The sequence below is a fragment of the Perca flavescens genome, chromosome 19 (genome assembly GCF_004354835.1).
Source record: "Perca flavescens isolate YP-PL-M2 chromosome 19, PFLA_1.0, whole genome shotgun sequence".
NCBI lineage: Eukaryota > Metazoa > Chordata > Actinopteri > Perciformes > Percidae > Perca > Perca flavescens.
Window position 1 is genome coordinate 1,239,979 of NC_041349.1, and position 15,000 is coordinate 1,254,978.

The following is a 15,000-nucleotide window of genomic DNA, read 5'->3' on the forward strand; positions in this document are numbered from 1 at the left end:
TGTCCATGTGTAGATAGCCAGGATGAGAAGTTGAAGCCATGTCCAGGTGTAGATAGCCAGGATGATGAAGGTGAAGCCATGTCCAGGTGTAGATAGCCAGGATGATGAAGGTGAAGCCATGTCCAGGTGTAGATAGCCAGGATGATGAAGGTGAAGCTATGTCCAGGTGTAGATAGTCAGGATGAGAAGGTGAAGCCATGTCCAGGTGTAGATAGTCAGGATGATGAAGGTGAAGCCATGTCCAGCCAGGTGTAGATAGTCAGGATGATGAAGATGAAGCCATGTCCAGGTGTAGATAGCCAGGATGAGAAGGTGAAGCCATGTCCAGCCAGGTTTAGATAGCCAGGATGAGATGGTGAAGCCATGTCCAGGTGTAGATAGCCAGGAGGAGAAGGTGAAGCAATGTCCAGGTGAAGATAGTCAGGATGATGAAGGTGAAGCCATGTCCAGGTGTAGATAGCCAGGATGGTGAAGGTGAAGCCATGTCCAGGTGTAGATAGCCAGGATGATAAAGGTGAAGCCATGTCCAGCCAGGTGTAGATAGTCAGGATGATGCAGGTGAAGCCATGTCCAGGTGTAGATAGCCAGGATGAGAAGGTGAAGCAATGTCCAGGTGAAGATAGTCAGGATGATGAAGGTGAAGCCATGTCCAGGTGTAGATAGCCAGGATGGTGAAGGTGAAGCCATGTCCAGGTGTAGATAGCCAGGATGAGAAGGTGAAGCCATGTCCAGCCAGGTTTAGATAGCCAGGATGAGATGGTGAAGCCATGTCCAGGTGTAGATAGCCAGGAGGAGAAGGTGAAGCAATGTCCAGGTGAAGATAGTCAGGATGATGAAGGTGAAGCCATGTCCAGGTGTAGATAGCCAGGATGGTGAAGGTGAAGCCATGTCCAGGTGTAGATAGCCAGGATGATAAAGGTGAAGCCATGTCCAGCCAGGTGTAGATAGTCAGGATGATGCAGGTGAAGCCATGTCCAGGTGTAGATAGCCAGGATGAGAAGGTGAAGCCATGTCCAGGTGTAGATAGCCAGGATGATGAAGGTGAAGCAATGTCCAGCCAGGTGTAGATAGTCAGCATGATGAAGGTGAAGCCATGTCCTGGTGTAGATAGCCAGGATGAGAAGGTGAAGCCATGTCCAGGTGTATATAGTCAGGATGATGAAGGTGAAGCAATGTCCAGCCAGGTGTAGATAGTCAGGATGATGAAGGTGAAGCCATGTCCTGGTGTAGATAGCCAGGATGAGAAGGTGAAGCCACGTCCAGCCAGGTGTAGATAGCCAGGATGAGAAGGTGAAGCCATGTCCATGTGTAGATAGCCAGGATGATGAAGGTGAAGCCATGTCCAGGTGTAGATAGCCAGGATGATGAAGGTGAATCCATGTCCAGGTGTAGATAGCCAGGATGATGAAGGTGAAGCCATGTCCAGGCGTAGATAGCCAGGATGATGAAGGTGAAGCCATGTCCAGGTGTAGATAGCCAGGATGATGAAGATGAAGCCATGTCCAGGTGTAGATAGTCAGGATGATGAAGGTGAAGCCATGTCCAGGTGTAGATAGCCAGGATGAGAAGGTGAAACCATGTCCAGGTGTAGATAGCCAGGATGATGAAGGTGAATCCATGTCCAGGTGTAGATAGCCAGGATGATGAATGAAGAAGTGTGATAGTCAGGATGAGAAGGTGAAGCCATGTCCAGGTGTAGATAGCCAGGATGATGAAGGTGAAGCCATGTCCAGGTGTAGATAGCCAGGATGATGAAGGTGAAGCCATGTCCAGGTGTAGATAGTCAGGATGATGAAGGTGAAGCCATGTCCAGGTGTAGATAGCCAGGATGAGAAGGTGAAGCCGTGTCCAGCCAGGTGTAGATAGTCAGGATGATGAAGGTGAAGCCATGTCCAGGTGTAGATAGCCAGGATGATGAAGGTGAAGCCGTGTCCAGGTGTAGATAGTCAGGATGAGAAGGTGAAGCCATGTCCAGGTGTAGATAGTCAGGATGAGAAGGTGAAGCCATGTCCAGGTGTAGATAGCCAGGATGATGAAGGTGAATCCATGTCCAGGTGTAGATAGTCAGGATGAGAAGGTGAAGCCGTGTCCAGCCAGGTGTAATATAATATATTATATAGTACCATGAAGGACGTCCCCTCCTCTGATTGGCCCTCGGCCTGCTTGTTTTAACAACACCTGGCCAAACGGACTGAACGAAGTCTGCTCCCCGCTGACTCCACCCCCTTCCTGTCTCCTCTGCAGGGATTGGCCGGTTCCAGTTCCCCGTGTGATGACAGCGTGCTGTACCGGCCGGCCCAGAGCGGGCTGACTCAGCGCCGCGTGGCGGTGTGGGGGCTCCGCCCACGCACCAGGTACACCTTCACCGTCCAATCACTGAACGGAGTCTCGGCTCTCAGCAAATCAGAGCCGGCCTCGGACGCAGTCAACGTCACCACCAGCAGAGACGGTAACACACACACACACACACACACACACACACACACACACAGATATACACACACACACACACACACACACACACACAGATATACACACACACACACACACACACACACACACACACACACAGATATACACACACACACACACACACAGATATATACACACACACACACACACAGATATACACACACACACACACACACACACACACACACACACACACACACACACACACACACACACACACAGATATACACACACAGTAATAACTATTTAGCCATCACTTTAAGCTAACTATTTCATGTGTGTGTGTGTGTGTGTGTGTGTGTGTGTCTATGTGTAGTTCCCCCCCCTGTGTCTGGTCTGAGGAGGACAGCAGCCACAGAGTCCAGTCTGTCTTTAGAGTGGAGCGCTCCGGTTCTCCAGAACCAGCACCAGATCCTGGACTACCAGCTCCGCTACAGCCCCAAGGTACACACACACACACACACACACACACACACACACACACACACACACACACACACACACACACACACACACACACACACACACACACACACACACACACACACACACACACACACCGACCCTAACCCTGTGATGTAACTGACCCCCTGCCCCCCAGGATGGTGAGGAGGCCGGCCAGTGGCAGTACGTGTCCAGCAGGTCTTCTTCGGTGGTGCTGACGGGGCTGCAGCGGGCCCGGCGGTACCAGGTCCAGGTCCGGGCCCGGTCCCAGGCCGGGTACGGGTCCTTCATGTCCCCGAGCAACTTCAGCACGCTGCCAGACGGTAACCCTCTCTCTATCTGTCTGCCTGCCTGTCTGTCTGTCCGTCTGCCATCTTTGTTTCTGTGTCTGAGTGACAGAGATACACCTTCTAGTTTAACATGAAACAGCCCCGAAATCACCATCACCAATCTCCACCAGACTCCATGTAAATAATCAGGACTTTTAGCGTCGTAAAACACACTTCATTCAAAGTGGACAGAAACTAAATAAAACTACCAAAAGCCGTCTTGGTTCATCTTTCCACTGTTCCAACAATCACCACTCTGGTTTGGTTGAAATAAACCCTTAATTCACCCATTTACATGTGGAGATATTCTGGCTCTATACATGCTAAAAGTCCTGATTATTTACATGGAGTCTGGTGGAGACATGCTGGCTCTATACATGCTAAAAGTCCTGATTATTTACATGGAGTCTAGTGGAGATATGCTGGCTCTATACACTCTAAAAGTCCTGATTATTTACATGGAGTCTGGTGGAGATATGCTGGCTCTATACACGCTAAAAGTCCTGATTATTTACATGGAGTCTGGTGGAGATATGCTGGCTCTATACACACTAAAAGTCCTGATTATTTACATGGAGTCTGGTGATGGTGATTTCAGGACTGTATCTCTTTATATTTCTACATGTTGTTGTGCAGGTGTTGGTCACTCTCAGCTGGTGCTGACGGGGGTTCTGGCCACCATGGGGATCCTGCTGCTCATCGCCTTGGTGATTGTCACCGTGTACTGTTACCGGTGAGAGAGAGAGAGAGAGAGAGAGCAATATCTGCATTTATATCATAATTATAATATATATATATATATATATATATATATATATATATATATATATATAGTTTTATTATTTTTATTACATCAGATGTATTTATGCCTTGTCATTTTATATGTATATTTGTTCTTATGCTTTGGCAACACAGATGTATTTTTTTTGTCATGCCAATAAAGCAACATGAAATTGAAAATATAGAGAGAGAGAGAGGGAGAGGGAGAGGGAGAGGGAGAGGGAGAGGGAGAGGGAGAGAGAGAGAGGGAGAGGGAGATCAGGATGCTCCCTCCCTGCAGAACAATGAAACACTGACCTCAGGTTCACAGACACACACAGACACACACAGATACACACACAGATACACACAGATACACACCGTTACACACACACACACACAATGAGCAGGACAGGACACGTCAACTATATAAAGACGGTGAAACTGGACACTGAGAAGATTTGGAGATAATGACATTCCTGAGAGACAGGAGTGTGTGTGTGTGTGTGTGTGTGTGTGTGTGTGTGTGTGTGTGTGTGTGTGTGTGTGTGTGTGTGTGTGTGTGTCTCTTGGGAAATAAAGAATCTTGCAGCTGCTGAAAAACTAAAGACCTGCCTGACTGTTCCAACCTTTTACACCAAATATTCTAACTTTTGTCTCTGTCTGTCTGTCTGTCTGTCTGCCTGCCTGCCTGTCTGTCTGTCTGCCTGCCTGTCTGTCTGTCTGTCTGCCTGCCTGTCTGTCTGCCTGTCTGTCTGCCTGCCTGTCTGTCCCTCAGCAGGAGAGCGAAGGACTCTGAGACGAGCGATAAGAGTGGACACTACCAGATGGGACAGAGTGAGTTTTCAGCCAATCACGTCGTTTCATTCTCAGTGTCAGTGTGTGGTGATGATGATGATGATGATGATGGTGTCGTCTTGTTGTTGCCGTAGCGATGAAGGTGTACATCGACCCGTTCACCTACGAGGACCCCAACGAGGCCGTCAGGGAGTTCGCCAAGGAGATAGAGGCCTCCTTCGTCAAGATAGAGGAGGTGATCGGAGCAGGTAATCTATTACTCTCAGGTAATCTATTACTGAGGAGATAGAGGCCTCCTTCGTCAAGATAGAGGAGGTGATCGGAGCAGGTAATCTATTACTCTCAGGTAATCTATTACTGAGGAGATAGAGGCCTCCTTCGTCAAGATAGAGGAGGTGATCGGAGCAGGTAATCTATTACTCTCAGGTAATCTATTACTACTGGTTCTCAGATTACTCTCAGGTAATCTATTACTACTGGTTCTCAGATTACTCTCAGGTAATCTATTACTACTGTTTGAGCAGAGCAATAGTTTGAAAGATGGTCTGACACTTAGAGAGGCTTTTATTTTGGAAGGACGGTCTGAGGAAGTAGTGAAAACATTGATCGGTTCTCCTCTTTTATTACAAGTAGACACTGTGTGTGTGTGTATGTGTTTGTGTTTCTGTGTGTGTGTGTGTGTGTCTGTGTGTGTGCGTGTATGTGTGTGTGTGTGTGTGTCTGTGTCTGTGTCTGTGCGTGAATGTCTTTGCGTGCGCGTGTGTGTGTGTGTGTGTGTTCGTGCGCGTGTATGCGCGTGTATGTCTTTGCGTGTGTGTCTGTGCGTGTATGTCTTTGCGTGTGTGTGTGTGCGTGTATGTCTTTGCGTGTGTGTGTGTGTGTGTGTCTTTGCGTGTGTGTGTGTGCGTGTATGTCTTTGCGTGTGTGTGTGTGTGTGTGTGTGTGTAACAGTAGTAGTCTCTGGCGATGACATTAGGGAGATGTAACTGGATACTTAAGTTAATGTGGAAACAAGGGTCACACACGCGCACACACACACACACACACACACACACACACACACACACACACACACACACACAGACACACACACACACACACACAGACCCACACACACACACACACACACACACACACACAGACCCTCACACACAGACACACACACAGGTGTAGACATGTTGGTATGTGCTAATGAGCCTTAAAGGAACAGTACACCTCCCAGTGTTATCACACAGTGAGAAAGCATTCAGAGTTTAGGCGGTATATACCTAACTATATGGTGAGTTTAGGTGTTTTTAGGTGAGTTTAGACTAGGCCTGCACGATATTGGAAATATTTTACATTGCGATATCTTTTTTTTTTTTGCGATATATATATGAAAAAAAGACAAATTTTTACAAGAGGACATAAATATCCCTATTTAGAAATACTAAATAATTCTCAACTACTGGGGTGATTTTGTAGGGGATTTATGCATCTACAAAGAAAATAAAAATGAAAATGGAAATTTTATTTAATGCTTTACAACAACCACAACTTCTGAAGTGATTTTGGAGAGGGAAATTAGGAAGAAATACACTGGTTGACTGACATGACACCACTGTATTCATATAATATCGACCCAGGCTAAAGTGAATGATATTAATAATGCATGCATGTTGCTTCCTCTAAATTTCAGGTTGTGGTCGACTAGCGGGGGCCTGCTTTGGTTGTTTGATAAATTGATTTAAATTGATCATGATTGTTTGTTTGCTGTGCATGCAGAGCCTGCTGTAGATTAGTGGTACGTTTCAGGCGTCGCAGCTCCGAACCATAACGTTAGTTGGGACAGACGCCTTGTTTCTTTAGGCTAACTATGTTAGCTTTAGCCTGGCTGGTATAGCAGCTTTCTGCGGGGAAAAATGGCCGGGAGATGTCGGGATTACGTGGCGTTAATCGGGTGATTTAGTTCTTCTTTGCGGCATACATAAAACAGACTACCCATGGAAAAGTATTAGCATCACTGTGTCCGTGGCAGCTAAGCTTACGGTACTTTTCTACACAGCAGAAACATCGCAACATCCTGCGATGTGACTATCGCGCACATCGCCATGCAGACGATGAAATTCAATATCGTGCAGCCCTAGTTTAGGCGGTATATATCTGACCATATGGTGTGTTTAGGTGAGTTTAGACGGTATATATCTGACCATATGGTGTGTTTAGGTGAGTTTAGGCGGTATATATCTGACCATATGGTGTGTTTAGGTGAGTTTAGGCGGTATATATCTGACCATATGGTGTGTTTAGGTGAGTTTAGGCGGTATATATCTGACCATATGGTGTGTTTAGGTGAGTTTAGGCGGTATATATCTGACCATATGGTGTGTTTAGGTGAGTTTAGGCGGTATATATCTGACCATATGGTGTGTTTAGGTGAGTTTAGGCGGTATATATCTGACCATATGGTGTGTTTAGGTGAGTTTAGGCGGTATATATCTGACCATATGGTGTGTTTAGGTGAGTTTAGGCGGTATATATCTGACCATATGGTGTGTTTAGGTGAGTTTAGGTGAGTTTAGGCGGTATATATCTGACCATATGGTGTGATTAGGTGAGTTTAGGTGAGTTTAGGCGGTATATATCTGACCGTATGGTGTGATTAGGTGAGTTTAGGTGAGTTTAGGTGGTATATATCTGACCATATGGTGTGTTTAGGTGAGTTTAGGCGGAATATATCTGACCATATGGTGTGATTAGGTGAGTTTAGGTGAGTTTAGGCGGTATATATCTGACCGTATGGTGTGATTAGGTGAGTTTAGGTGAGTTTAGGCGGTATATATCTGACCATATGGTGTGTTTAGGTGAGTTTAGGCGGTATATATCTGACCATATGGTGTGTTTAGGTGAGTTTAGGCGGTATATATCTGACCATATGGTGTGTTTAGGTAAGTTTAGGCGGTATATATCTGACCATATGGTGTGATTAGGTGAGTTTAGTCGGTATATATCTGACTATATGGTGAGTTTAGGCGGTATATATCTGAGCATAGGGTGTGTTTGGGTGAGTTTAGGCGCTACATATCTGACTATATGGTGTGATTAGGTGAGTTTAGGCGGTATATATCTGACCATATGGTGTGTTTGGGTGAGTTTAGGTGAGTTTAGGCGGTATATATCTGACCATATGGTGTGTTTGGGTGAGTTTAGGCGCTACATATCTGACTATATGGTGTGATTAGGTGTGTTTAGGTAAGTTTAGGCAGTATATATCTGACCATATGGTGTGATTAGGTGTGTTTAGGTGGTTTATATCTGATCATATGGTGAGTTTAGGCGGTATATATCTGACCATATGGTGTGTTTAGGTGAGTTTAGGCAGAATATATCTGACTATATGGTGTGTTTAGGTGAGTTTAGGCAGAATATATCTGACTATATGGTGTGTTTAGGTGAGTTTAGGCAGAATATATCTGACTATATGGTGTGTTTAGGTGAGTTTAGGCGGTATATATCTGACTATATGGTGTGTTTAGGTGAGTTTAGGCGGTATATATCTGACTATATGGTGTGATTAGGTGTGTTTAGGTAAGTTTAGGCAGTATATATCTGACCATATGGTGTGATTAGGTGTGTTTAGGTGGTTTATATCTGACTATATGGTGTGTTTAGGCGGTATATATCTGATCATATGGTGAGTTTAGGCGGTATATATCTGACCATATGGTGTGTTTAGGTGAGTTTAGGCAGAATATATCTGACTATATGGTGTGTTTAGGTGAGTTTAGGCAGAATATATCTGACTATATGGTGTGATTAGGTGAGTTTAGTCGGTATATATCTGACTATATGGTGAGTTTAGGTGAGTTTAGGCGGTATATATCTGAGCATATGGTGTGTTTGGGTGAGTTTAGGCAGAATATATCTGACTATATGGTGTGATTAGGTGAGTTTAGGCGGTATATATCTGACCATATGGTGTGTTTGGGTGAGTTTAGGCGGTATATATCTGAACATATGGTGTGTTTGGGTGAGTTTAGGCGCTACATATCTGACTATATGGTGTGATTAGGTGTGTTTAGGTAAGTTTAGGCAGTATATATCTGACCATATGGTGTGATTAGGTGTGTTTAGGTGGTTTATATCTGACTATATGGTGTGTTTAGGCGGTATATATCTGATCATATGGTGAGTTTAGGCGGTATATATCTGACCATATGGTGTGTTTAGGTGAGTTTAGGCAGAATATATCTGACTATATGGTGTGTTTAGGTGAGTTTAGGCAGAATATATCTGACTATATGGTGTGTTTAGGTGAGTTTAGGCGGTATATATCTGACCATATGGTTTGTTTAGGTGAGTTTAGGCAGAATATATCTGACTATATGGTGTGTTTAGGTGAGTTTAGGCGGTATATATCTGACTATATGGTTTGTTTAGGTGAGTTTAGGCAGAATATATCTGACTATATGGTGTGTTTAGGTGAGTTTAGGCGGTATATATCTGACCATATGGTGTGTTTAGGTGAGTTTAGGCAGAATATATCTGACTATATGGTTTGTTTAGGTGAGTTTAGGCGGTATATATCTGACTATATGGTTTGTTTAGGTGAGTTTAGGCAGAATATATCTGACTATATGGTGTGTTTAGGTGAGTTTAGGCAGAATATATCTGACTATATGGTGTGTTTAGGTGAGTTTAGGCGGTATATATCTGACCATATGGTTTGTTTAGGTGAGTTTAGGCGGTATATATCTGATTCTGGTGTTTTTCGGCGTGTTTTAGGTGAGTTTGGCGAGGTGTGCCGTGGCCGGCTGCGCGTGCCGGGCCGGAGGGAGAACTACGTGGCGATCAAGACGCTGAAGGGCGGCTACACGGAGAAGCAGAGGCGGGACTTCCTGTCGGAGGCGTCCATCATGGGCCAGTTCCAGCACCCCAACATCATCCACCTGGAGGGGGTCATCACCACCTCCTGTCCCGTCATGATCCTCACTGAGTACATGGAGAACGGAGCTCTGGACAGCTTCCTCAGGGTCTGTCTCACTGCCTGCCTGTCTCACTGCCTGCCTGTCTCACTCTCTGCCTGTCTCTCTCTCTCTCTGTCATCACCACCTCCTGTCCCGTCATGATCCTCACAGAGTACATGGAGAACGGAGCTCTGGACAGCTTCCTCAGGGCCTGTCTCACTGCCTGCCTGTCTCACTGCCTGCCTGTCTCACTCTCTGCCTGTCTCTCTCTCTCTCTCTGTCATCACCACCTCCTGTCCCGTCATAATCCTCACCGAGTACATGGAGAACGGAGCTCTGGACAGCTTCCTCAGGGTCTGTCTCACTGCCTGCCTGTCTCACTCTCTACCTGTCTCTCTGGACAGCTTCCTCAGGGTCAGACCTGTCTCACTGTCCACCTGTCTCACTCTCTGCCAACTTCTTTTACTCACAAACTTCTACAACATATTTTGACCTTTTTTTCCTCAAAGTATTCCAACTTTCTTAAAAGTAATTAAAGGCTAACTGTTTGCCTGTCTCTGTCCCCTGTCTCCCTGTCTCTCCCCCCCCTGCCTATCTGTCCCCCCTGCCTGTCTCCCCCTCCAGATGAACGACGGGCAGTTCACCCCCATCCAGCTGGTGGGGATGCTGCGCGGCATCGCCGCGGGGATGAAGTACCTCTCAGAGATGAGCTTCGTCCACCGAGACCTCGCAGCCAGAAACATCCTGGTCAACTCCAACCTGGTCTGCAAGGTGAGACAGGCTGCTGTCTGTCTGACTGACTGTCTGTCTCTGTCTGTCTCTCTATCTGTCTCTAGCTGTCTGACTGTCTGTCTGACTGTCTTGTCTGTCTGTCTGTCTCTCTATCTGTTTCTGTACCTGTCTGTCTGTCTCTCTCTCTGTCTGTCTGTTTGTCTCTCTATCTGTCTGCATGTCTGTCTCTCTACCTGTCTCTCTACCTGTCTGTCTGCCAGTCTCTCTGACCTGTGTGTCTGTCTGCCTGTCTCTCTCTCTAACAGCTGTGTTGTGTTTTCAGGTTTCAGATTTTGGTCTCAGCAGGTTTCTGACTGAGAACTCCTCCGACCCGACGTACACCAGCTCTCTGGTGAGTCACATGACCCTCAGCCCTCCATGCTTTTATTTTGAAAGGCTAACCTCAGCATGTTCACCCCTCCATGATTTTTACTTTGAAAGACTAACCTCAGCATGTTCACCCCTCCATGATTTTACTCTGAAAGACTAACCTCCAGTGTGTTCAGCCCTCCATGATTTTACTCTGAAAGACTAACCTCCAGTGTGTTCAGCCCTCCATGCTTTTACTTTGAAAGGCTAACCTCAGCGTGTTCAGCCCTCCGTGCTTTTATTTTGAAAGACTAACCTCCAGCATGTTCACCCCTCCATGCTTTTATTTTGAAAGACTAACCTCAGTGTTCACTGCTCCATGCTTTTACTTTGAAAGACTAACCAGTGTGTTCAGCCATCCATGCTTTTATTTAGAAAGACTAACCTCAGTGTGTTCAGCCCTCCGTGCTTTTATTTTGAAAGACTAACCTCCAGCGTGTTCAGCCCTCCATGCTTTTACTTTGAAAGACTAACCACCAGCGTGTTCAGCCCTCCATGCTTTTACTTTGAAAGACTAACATCCTATCTGGTTCTCAGGGCGGGAAGATTCCTATTCGCTGGACGGCGCCCGAGGCCATAGCCTATCGGTGAGTCCGTAGAGCCGCTTGTACCTCTGATGACACGTGTGGAGTATTTGGGTTGTTGCCGTAGTAACCGATGATTTTTCGGGACTTTCAGGAAGTTCACCTCGGCCAGCGACGCCTGGAGTTACGGCATCGTCATGTGGGAGGTGATGTCATACGGAGAGAGGCCATACTGGGACATGAGTAACCAGGATGTAAGTAATCAGATTACTATAGTAACTATACTGGGACATGAGTAACCAGGATGTAAGTAATCAGATTACTGCAGTAACTATACTGGGACATGAGTAACCAGGATGTAAGTAATCAGATTACTGCAGTAACTATACTGGGACATGAGTAACCAGGATGTAAGTAATCAGATTACTGTAGTAAACTCTAACCTGTCTCTCTCTCTAACCTGTCTCTCTCTCTAACCTGTCTCCCTCTCTAACCTGTCTGCCTCCCTCTCTAACCTGTCTGTCCCTCCCCCAGGTGATGAATGCCATTGAGCAGGACTTCCTTTCTCCCTCTCTAACCTGTCTGTCTCTCCCCCAGGTGATGAATGCCATTGAGCAGGACTACCTGTCTCCCTCTCTAACCTGTCTGCCTCCCTCTCTAACCTGTCTGTCTCCCTCTCTAACCTGTCTGTCCCTCCCCCAGGTGATAAATGCCATTGAGCAGGACTACCTTTCTCCCTCTCTAACCTGTCTGTCTCCCTCTCTAACCTGTCTGTCCCTCCCCCAGGTGATGAATGCCATTGAGCAGGACTACCTGTCTCCCTCTCTAACCTGTCTGCCTCCCTTTCTAACCTGTCTGTCTCTCCCCCAGGTGATGAATGCCATTGAGCAGGACTACCTGTCTCCCTCTCTAACCTGTCTGCCTCCCTCTCTAACCTGTCTGTCTCCCTCTCTAACCTGTCTGTCCCTCCCCCAGGTGATAAATGCCATTGAGCAGGACTACCTTTCTCCCTCTCTAACCTGTCTGTCTCCCTCTCTAACCTGTCTGTCCCTCCCCCAGGTGATTAATGCCATAGAGCAGGACTACCTGTCTCCCTCTCTAACCTGTCTGTCCCTCTCTAACCTGTCTCCCTCTCTAACCTGTCTGTCTCTCCCCTAGGTGATTAATGCCATAGAGCAGGACTACCTGCCTCCCTCTCTAACCTGTCTGTCCCTCCCCCAGGTGATGAATGCCATTGAGCAGGACTACCTGTCTCCCTCTCTAACCTGTCTGCCTCCCTCTCTAACCTGTCTGTCCCTCCCCCAGGTGATGAATGCCATTGAGCAGGACTACCTGTCTCCCTCTCTAACCTATCTGTCCCTCCCCCAGGTGATTAATGCCATTGAGCAGAACTACCTGTCTCCCTCTCTAACCTGTCTGTCCCTCTCTAACCTGTCTCCCTCTCTAACCTGTCTGTCTTTCCCCCAGGTGATTAATGCCATAGAGCAGGACTACCTGCCTCCCTCTCTAACCTGTCTCTCCCTCCCCCAGGTGATTAATGCCATCGAGCAGGACCACCTGTCTCCCTCTCTAACCTGTCTGTCCCTCCCCCAGGTGATTAATGCCATCGAGCAGGACCACCTGTCTCCCTCTCTAACCTGTCTGTCCCTCCCCCAGGTGATTAATGCCATCGAGCAGGACTACCTGTCTCCCTCTCTAACCTGTCTGTCCCTCCCCCAGGTGATTAATGCCATTGAGCAGGACTACCGGCTGCCCCCCAGACTGCCCCTCCTCCCTCCACTCTCTGATGCTGGACTGCTGGCAGAAGGAACGAGCCAATCGGCCGAGGTTTTGCGACGTGGTGGCAGCGCTGGATAGGCTGATCAGAAACCCCGCCTCCCTGAAGGTCACGCTGGCCGAGGGACGAAGGTGAGGTCACACACCTGGTCCTGGTCCAGTAGACCTGGTCCAGTAGAGTCATACACCTGGTCCAGTAGACCTGGTCCAGTAGAGTCACCCACCTGGTCCAGTAGACCTGGTCCAGTAGAGTCACACACCTGGTCCAGTAGACCTGGTCCAGTAGAGTCACCCACCTGGTCCAGTAGAGTCATACACCTGGTCCAGTGGACCTGGTTACTGGAGGAGATCTCTGGGTCTGTTAACGGTATAGTCTCCCGGTTACCAGAGGAGTCCTCTGGGTCTGTTAACGGGATAGTCTCGCGGTTACCGGAGGAATCCTCTGGGTCTGTTAACGGGATAGTCTTCAGGTTACCGGAGGAGTCCTCTGGGTCTGTTAACGGGATAGTCTTCAGGTTACCGGAGGAGTCCTCTGGGTCTGTTAAGGTGGATAGTCTCCCGGTTACCGGAGGAGATCGCTGGGTCTGTTAAGGGGATAGTCTCCCGGTTACCGGAGGAGATCTCTAGGTCTGTTAAGGGGATAGTCTCCCGGTTATCGGAGGAGGTCTCTGGGTCTGTTAAGGGTATAGTCTCCCGGTTACCGGAGGAGGTCTCTGGGTCTGTTAAGGGTATAGTCTCCCGGTTACCGGAGGAGTCCTCTGGGTCTGTTAAGGGGATAGTCTCCCGGTTACCGGAGGAGATCTCAGGGTCTGTTAAGGGTATAGTCTCCCGGTTACCGGAGGAGGTCTCTGGGTCTGTTAAGGGTATAGTCTCCCGGTTACCGGAGGAGGTCTCTGGGTCTGTTAAGGGTATAGTCTCCCGGTTACCGGAGGAGTCCTCTGGGTCTGTTAACGGGATAGTCTCGCGGTTACCGGAGGAATCCTCTGGGTCTGTTAACGGGATAGTCTTCAGGTTACCGGAGGAGTCCTCTGGGTCTGTTAAAGGGATAGTCTCCCGGTTACCGGAGGAGATCTCTGGGTCTGTTAAGGGGATAGTCTCCCGGTTACCGGAGGAGATCTCTGGGTCTGTTAAGGGGATAGTCTCCCGGTTACCGGAGGAGATCTCTAGGTCTGTTAAGGAGATAGTCTCCCGGTTACCGGAGGAGGTCTCTGGGTCTGTTAAGGGTATAGTCTCCCGGTTACCGGAGGAGGTCTCTGGGTCTGTTAAGGGTATAGTCTCCCGGTTACCGGAGGAGTCCTCTGGGTCTGTTAAGGGGATAGTCTCCCGGTTACCGGAGGAGATCTCTGGGTCTGTTAAGGGTATAGTCTCCCGGTTACCGGAGGAGTCCTCTGGGTCTGTTAAGGGTATAGTCTCCCGGTTACCGGAGGAGGTCTCTGGGTCTGTAAAGGGGATAGTCTCCCGGTTACCAGAGGAGTCCTCTGGGTCTGTTAAGATGGATAGTCTCCCGGTTACCGGAGGAGTCCTCTGGGTCTGTTAACGGGATAGTCTCCTGGTTATTGGGCGCCCGGTTAGCTCAGGTGGTAGAGCGTGCGCCCATATATAGAGGTTTACCTCTCTCTCTGTCTCTCTCTCTCTGTCTCACTCTCTCTCTCTGTCTCACTCTCTCTCTCTCTCTCTCTGTCTCACTCTCACCCTCTCTCTCTCTCACCCTCTCTCTCTGTCTCTCTCTCTCTCTCTCTGTCTCTCTCTGTCTCTTTTTCCCTCTTTCTGTCTTTCTCTCTCCCTCTATCTCTCTCTGTCTCACTCTCACCC

General features: G+C 47.8%; 2 protein-coding genes across 2 annotated transcripts in view; both read left to right on the forward strand.

Annotated features, from left to right (window-relative positions):
- Positions 1-15,000, forward strand: part of LOC114546103 (zinc finger protein 721-like) — a 1,066,380-nt gene that overhangs the window by 230,682 nt on the left and 820,698 nt on the right. The gene's annotated exons all lie outside the window — the stretch shown is intronic.
- LOC114574040 (ephrin type-B receptor 4-like) overlaps positions 1-15,000 on the forward strand; it is a 24,617-nt gene that overhangs the window by 6,820 nt on the left and 2,797 nt on the right. Inside the window, 13 exon segments of the mRNA XM_028606327.1 lie at positions 2,245-2,449; positions 2,789-2,916; positions 3,074-3,239; positions 3,882-3,978; positions 4,786-4,841; positions 4,937-5,050; positions 9,567-9,814; positions 10,373-10,519; positions 10,803-10,871; positions 11,426-11,475; positions 11,567-11,666; positions 13,132-13,169; positions 13,171-13,320. Coding sequence (XP_028462128.1) covers positions 2,245-2,449; positions 2,789-2,916; positions 3,074-3,239; positions 3,882-3,978; positions 4,786-4,841; positions 4,937-5,050; positions 9,567-9,814; positions 10,373-10,519; positions 10,803-10,871; positions 11,426-11,475; positions 11,567-11,666; positions 13,132-13,169; positions 13,171-13,320 — 1,568 coding nt within the window.